At 40.9% G+C, this 7,972-nt stretch overlaps 1 protein-coding gene across 1 annotated transcript; it reads right to left on the reverse strand.

The window, feature by feature from the left end:
• Positions 1-6,197: 6,197 nt before the first annotated feature.
• On the reverse strand, positions 6,198-7,318 carry LOC311041950 (lactadherin-like; the record flags this gene model as incomplete). Its single annotated transcript, XM_084052441.1, has 3 exons — positions 6,198-6,347; positions 6,656-6,808; positions 7,127-7,318. The coding sequence occupies 3 exons, from the start codon at positions 7,316-7,318 to the stop codon at positions 6,198-6,200; spliced, it is 495 nt and encodes a 164-aa protein (XP_083908567.1).
• Positions 7,319-7,972: the final 654 nt, after the last annotated feature.

Here is a 7,972-nt window from a genome sequence, read left to right on the forward strand (position 1 = left end):
TTCAAGTTAAATTGTTAAATTATTTTAAGTAAGGCTAAAACAGGGGAGAACAAAACAAAGAAACAAAAATCGCGCATCGCGCACATAGACTGTATGATCGCGCACCACCAATGTCGGTGAGAGACAGCGTCAGTATGAAAAGAAAGACAAAAAACAAAGAGTCACATGAAGCTTCCAGCTCCTCCTTATTCATAAAAGAAAAACGAGTAAAGTTAAACGTCAAACAGAGCAAGGGAGGGGAGGAAAATAAAGAAAGAGGGGGCGCTGACCCGCGGAAAATATCCGTACCATAATGTTCCAGTTGAAATGTATAAATCATAGGGCATAGGCCTAACCGTCAGTTTATAACCCAGTCAGTCATGCTAATTAAATAAAGTAGGGCTTACCACCTCGAGTGAGGGAGAAACCCCCTGACAGTGGCATGCCAATATGCGTCTGATCAGCCAATTTCCAAATCGGGGAATTTTATTTTCATTGCTTTCTTGGCCTCTTCTGGATCCTTGAACGTAAACAGCTCTGACTCTATCCACAGCTGTAATATTCCTGGATGGCGAATCTTGGTTTTGATTCCCTTTTTGTGGAGCGGCTCTCTTAAAGGCCAGTATTCTTGCTCACGTCGTCTCAGCCTTGCAGACTTATCCGGTTTGATTTTTAAAAGCTGGTCTTCGACTCTGATTTCAACTGAATTTGCAGCCTTCAGGATGTCCAACTTCTTTTGGAATCGATACGTTTTGAAGATAATCCTCCTTGGTTTCCCCGTCTGCCTCACCACACCAACGCGGTGTGCGGCCTGGAAATCCCTCTCCTGGATCTGGATCTGGAGATTTTCGGAAAGCAGGGTTGCCAGGTATGAAAACATATTGGCGTTTTCGCTTTTCTCTGGTACATTAAACAGCAATAAATTATTAAGCCTCGAATGATTCTCAAGACTGTCAATTTCATTCATTGCGTCTTCAAGTTTGGATTCCAAGGCCTTAATTCTTTTGTCTTGATGGTCAAGTTCAATGCCTTGGTCATGCAAATCGGCCCCCGCCTTCTCCATTGTAGTGTCCAAGAGCCAATCTTTTTTTCCATCGAATCAATCTTCGCCGAAAGCAGGTCTATTTTGTCGACTTTTGTGGACAGCAAAGACACTTGCTTGGCAAGTTGTTTATTTGATTCAGCCACATCTTTCATCAGCTCTTGTAGTTGCTCCATGTCCTGTTGGTTGCGTGTTGGCATCTTTAGAATTGTTTGGTCGGCCTACTCCGCCCTTCCATGGAGTGGTTGTGGATGCGACTCGTCCAGACAATGTAGACATTATTAATATCTACTTTGAAGTTGCAACATGGACTATGAGTCGCAGTCACTAAAGGAAGAATTAATACAAGGTTTCTTAATTCCCGAGTCGGAGCCTCTCTCGTGCCTACTCACTCCCGTCCGCCATCTTGAGATTTACCGTTTACAACATGAAAAAAATATGGTTATGTGGACGACTTAGCCATCATGCTGAGATGACTAACACGGAAGCAAAGACCAACAGGATGGCCATAGCTGAATGGGTAGAGAGCCAGCCTCAGAAGCAGAAGGTCTCAAGTTCGATTCCCGGCCCTGCCAAGTTGTTGATGTGTCCCGATGACAATACACTGAACACTTCTGAAACTTAATTTCTCCCACAGGATCAAATAGGTCTAATTATAATTGAAGGTGATGGAAGACGGTCTCAACCAAGACATGGGCACCATGGTAGCCTACCTCCGCAGGTGGCGTTTGTAGCTCAGCATTGGCAAGACAGTGTCGGCGGCATACCATCTTCGCAACAGAGAAGATGGTATCTTCACAACAAAAAGGTGCTTTACATCAACAAAATCACATGCGCAGTGCTTCACATAAGAATGTATATGAAATGAACATGAAAACTGAGTGCATACAAATGCATAATGCATAACATACAGAAATGGCACTTGAAGGGTTAAGATTAGGTTCTTTTTTTTTAACAAGCACTGTAATGCATCCAACACAGTTTCTGATTGATAGTGGACAGTATTGAACCTTTTGTGTGGAAATTAGACAAGGAAACATGCTTAAATCTTTTTTAACATGGGCGTCAAAGGGAAATTGTGACATCAGCACATCACCTATTTAAGCATTTTTCAATATGTTCCACCACTGGGATTTCTTAGGACTTTTGATATGTTATAACTAACATATTTATGAAACAAAAAAAGTTGAAAGAGTTTCTGTTGCAATTTGTCCTAGGTTAACCCCCTATTATCCATAGAATACCTATACTTAATATGCCTGTTTAGAATGGGCCACTTAATTGCAGCTTTCTTAAGAACCGCTCATCCAAACAAGTTCAAACTTGATACTGCATTTCTCTTGGTCCTCAGCAACACACCTGCCAAATGTCGACTTCATACAGTGTTCGGTTTTCAAGATATATAATTGTATGTGTAATAACAGTGTGGATGGCGGCCATTTTGAAATTTCCCTACATGCAATTCCTTGCGACTTTTTCCCTCTCATTCAGGACATTTAGGACGCAAAATCAGTTGAGTTTGTTTTTGTTGCCATTAGTTGGAGGTCAAGTGCAAATATTACTGGACTAAAGTACAGTTAATCGATATTGGTGCCTGTATCCATCTATTTACGCTGTCCCTCATCACTCTTAATACTGTTTCTACAGGTGACTGAGGGGGTGAGCTGGTGGTGGGATGGATGGGTCAGGTATTAGTATGATTGATGAGAACTGTAAAGTTGAATAAAATGTTACGGAGTACCTGGTTGGTCTCCTATCTTATGCCTAGACGACGAGGCACAACTGACTCCAATCACCTGCTGGAGTTTTTAAGCAGGCTGGTCAGGGCCATTTCTGTCTCTCTCTCCTACACAGGAAACATTGTTTGTTTTTGGTTCCTTCTGAGTTTAGTTCTCCTTTGTTTTGCACATACTCTACATTTTCACACATCCAGACATGCACTACACTACTGATACCACTGACTATCCACACCTCACGCTACTTAAGTATTAATTTCTGATTATTTGAGTTATCAATAAATACATTTAAACTTAATCCTGTGTGTCGTCTCCCATTTTTGTCATGATGTGATTCAGTTCATGACAATATCTACCTAGAAAACAATTAATTGAATCATTAAGGGCAACTTAACAATAAACAGAAGTTCATTCATAATTCGTAATGAGCATTCATGATAAATGTGGAACACATGCTCGAGTTTATGTTTGTGTGTTTTCAGATTGTTAATATATTATGTATTATATATATATTGATTATCTGATCATTGTCCCACAATAGGACAGGATAGTAAGAAAGGCCCTGCACTACTGGCTGACTAGTTAGGGTGAAGGTGACCCAGTATGTCAGAGGCAGCATCTTTCCGTCATCAGACCAGTCAGGCGATCGACAACTCAACTCAGGACAAGATTTCTGATAAAGGTTGCATGCTACTCCTGGGAAGTCCCTGGCAGTATGTATGAGTGTTTCCTGGACTGACCATTACTCTTAATGACATATTCTCATTAGGAGATATGATTGCAACATAATGACACCCCGCCACTGCTGAGATGAGGCTGAAGGACTGTGACCCCACACCTACTCACCGAGTCACACCAGCTACGAATGCCATACCTGGAGCTAAATAAACCTTGATCACAAAATCCATTGTGACTATGAGGACATCTTACAGCAATAGCTGACCACTGACAGCCCAGTCAGAAAGGTCAGAACCAAAAGAAGACCAACAAATAAGGACATAAACACTGACCAAGACGTGATTTGACCTGTAACTCCTGTATAAAAACAACCTGAATCATGTCAGATCCTTAGCAGACCTGCCGCGGTATCGCTTGTAATTGGCTTTGCTTGGCTGACTATTTGAATAAACTGATATGTAAATTATAACTCGTCGTAGTCTGTCGTAACTTTGATGAATAAGTTAACAAGATGAACTTGTTTTATTTTATTATAGAGCAAACCTATTATGATTACAGCAATTCATATCAAGAGGAGTTTCTAGAAAGGCAACGTTTCATACGTGGATTTTGGTGACCTCTAACATTTAACTCCCTCCACCTCCTCTTGTAGTAACTAACTCCCTCCACCTCCTCCTGTAGTAACATCTAACTCCATCCACCTCCCCAGCCTCCTCCAGTTACAACATCTAGGTTACATTATGTCAGCATGTCATTCAGTGCAGGTTCTTATGTATTCTATCATGTTATTTTACTATACTATCTGACAGTATGTAGCCATTCTGCCATTATGAGTGGTTCATATGAGTATTAGACAGATAGATCTGTATCAGTATGTCCATGTGACATCATGGTTCATATAGTATTATATCATGTCCATGTGACATGGTTCATAATGTGTATTAGTATCATGTCCATGTGACATGGTTCATATCTGTGTTAGTATCATGTAACGTGGTTCATATCTGTGTTAGTATCATGTAACGTGGTTCATATCTGTGTTAGTATCATATGTACATTGGTTTGTGATCTCAGAGTCTGCAACATGCTTTTGATTGATTGATTGCATACTTTATTAACAGTTCGCAATAAATCATTGCAGTACATGGTTTCATCTTGACAAGATTGTCTCGTAAGAGTCATTTAAGGGTTTAACAGGTATGGGTGACATAGAAAGTGTACACTGTAAAGTTAACGGTTAAATGGATCTTTTGCGAGTAGGCCAGTAGGAGTACAATGAGGGAGCCCCTCTTCCCCCTCCCCTCACTATAACTGTGGCACCTCCAGGTTCATACGTCATACAGGTTAAAAAATGTGCCTTTAAATTCGCTGAAGGCTGTGTGTGTGTGTGTGTGTGTGTGTGTGTGTGTGTGTGTGTGTGTGTGTGTGTGTGTGTGTGTGTGTGTGTGTGATCATGTGTATATATAAATATGTATAGTATTTATTATTGAGAACAATACATGATTAGAGATCTAGCAAAATCTGGACTGACCATGTTGCTTGGTTTTAGGGAGATCTATTTTAAGTACAACATTGTTTTCCACACTGATAATGATAAAATATCTGTTATGAAATATGACATCTGCGTCTGTCTTTCCTCCCTAAAGCAATCATATATATGAAAGATGGACTGATACAACAAATGTATGGATTTATTTGTTGTATTAATTTACTGGTTGGTTCATAAAATGAATGAATAGACGAAGTGTGTAAGATCAACTCAACCATGGGACCTTCGAGCCAGAGCTGATGTGAAGCTGACCCTCCCCACCACCCTTCAAGGCTGGGGAGAGGGGGAATGGGGCGTTAAGTCCCATTTTAAAAATACCACCAATAGTGGATCTACAAGCTCATAACATGTTGCGTTGTAACCCGTACTGAGCTTGTGGATCCACTATTTTTGGTATTTTTTGGGGCGGAAAAGAGATACATTGTTTGAAAATGTCCGCCTATGTTGACATGCCCAAAATAGGAATGCCAGTTTGAAAGTGGTTAACAAAATGTGACTGGATATGAAGGAGAGACAGTCTTCTCGCTAAAAGCCATTGTTCAGAAAAGCATAAAATATTGTTTTTATCCAAAATGGGCTGATAGCCAAGTTAGACTCTTCACATACTAGAGTATGTCTGACATAAATGTCAGAGCTTAAATCAACATGTAAATATGAAATAAATGCATAAACAGGGTTGCAGAGAAGAACATGTGTCACATGTAGATGAAAACACATATCTATGACGTGTGTCACATGTAGATGGACGGGCATGGATTGAAATGCACTCAGTGGTGATCTGAAATCAGATTATTCATATTCTTCTGATTTTTTTTGCAGTTTAACCCATTAAGACCTGGAACTGTGTCATTTTTAGATTTGAGCTAAAAAAGCATTATTTTAAAAAAATATTCAAAAATAGCAGATCTACAAGCTCATAGCGCGGCACCAAGTGCCGCGCTATGAGCTTGTAGATCTGCTATTTTTGAAAAATCGTGAAAATGTGTGCAAATCTTTGAATATATATATTTTTAAAGCGAACATTTTCAACTCAAATCTTTGCTTCTGGGGGTCCCTGGAACAAGATATTTTGATGGGGTCGGCGGCCAAATACATATCATTTTGGGGGTCCTTGACTTGACTTTTCAGAATACTGTTGAGATTTAGGAGACATGTAGAATCAGCTTCAGGTCTCAATGGGTTAAATAACTGAGTCTTAGCTTAAATATGAACACTATGGGGTGGCCTCACAGCCCAGCAGCTCTATTCTCATGGTGATATGTTCTTTCCACGTCCATGGCAGAACACGCACATACCGGCTGGTGATGGGGGACTCAAACTTGTTCTCCTTGTGGGTGTTTTTGTCACTGTTGCCATCGAAGATCTGGACAAGGGCACAGAATGGCAGCCAATCAGAACGCAGAAAGTTACAGACAGACGGACGGACGGACGGACGGACGGACGGACGGACGGACGGACGGACGGACGGACGGACGGACGGACGGACGGACGGACGGACAGACGGACAGACAGACGGACGGACAGACAGACAGACAGACAGACAGACAGACAGACAGACAGACAGACAGACAGACAGACAGACAGACAGACAGACAGACAGACAGACAGACAGACAGAGCTGCAAACCACAAGAATACACTTCAGCAACAACTAATAAACTCCAGCTCTGACCTTATGTGATCCGTTGGCATCTGTGATGACAGTCCAGGACTGTCCATCATCACTGTGGGACACTTTGAAGGATGTGACATAATATGATGTTAAACCACGTCCGCCTCCTTGGGTGATGATGCCTGTGATAGTCATAGACCACCCCAGATCCACCTGCATACAAAACGTTGAGAACCACTGAGTCATTATTTCATTTAGTTTATTTTTACAGTTGTACGTAAAGCACTTTGTAAAGTTTGTTTGATAGTGTGTTTTATACATCCGATCATTATTATTATTATTATTACCCTTATTATTATTATTATTATTATATCAAATCTTACAGTTGTTATAATGAACATATAACTGTCCCTATAGGCATTTTTATTTAATTTGCCCCTGAAAAGCATTAGTAGATACTATTTTCATCAACCATTTTCACAATTCTCCGTGTGGTCCATCCTTCCCTACCCCACTGAGACCTATCATTACCTGTAACCACTGACAGATATTATTGGTTTCAGCAGACCAGGCATTTCTTCGGCCTCCTTCGTCCAGGCGGCCAAAGTAGGGGTACCATTTAGTGCCCCACTCGAACCATGACTTATACGCAGTGGAGGCTGTCATGTTGTCGTCCGGCACCAGGTCATTCTTTATACCGAGTTCACTGGAACAAGCTGCCATATTCAAACACACAACAGAGGTGAGACCAGAGAGACAGACAGAGACAAAACAAGAGACAAACATTAGAATAGAGAGGACACATGATAACAAGGGGACAGGTCATACAAGCAGCTGAGCTGAATTTGATGAAATAGAAGACTGAGGTGTAGACCAAGGTGTGTGATGTTATAAGTCTATTTATTTATGTATTATATTTATTTATATCACGTCACAACAGAAAGGGGTGTGACATTATTATTTTTGTTATTGTATACATTTTTTCTTAGTAGGCCTATTTCAGCCTGGTAGTAGTTTATATTTCAGCAAAATGCAAATAGTCCAGGCGTTTCGGGACATATTTTGATGGAATCGTGCACTTTACGATACAAGCATGACATTTGGCACACAGTTAGAGCATGCCATAAGGAACATGTTTGGCTATAGGGCCATCGCAGATTTGTCCTGTGGTAACCATGGCAGCCATTTTCCAAAATGGCCTCCATCTGCTGTTATTTTACCAATAACTCAGGTGCTAGACCGCCCTAGGATCTTGATTCTGGTGACTAATCCTACATTTTCAAGTATGAGGAATACAGTGGTACTATTTAGAATTGTGCTGTGGTAACCATGGCAGCCATCTTTCAAAATGGCCACCACCTGCTGTCATCTTACCAA

This window comes from Gymnoscopelus microlampas (genome assembly GCF_963454915.1).
Source record: "Gymnoscopelus microlampas genome assembly, chromosome: 3".
Lineage (NCBI taxonomy): Eukaryota > Metazoa > Chordata > Actinopteri > Myctophiformes > Myctophidae > Gymnoscopelus > Gymnoscopelus microlampas.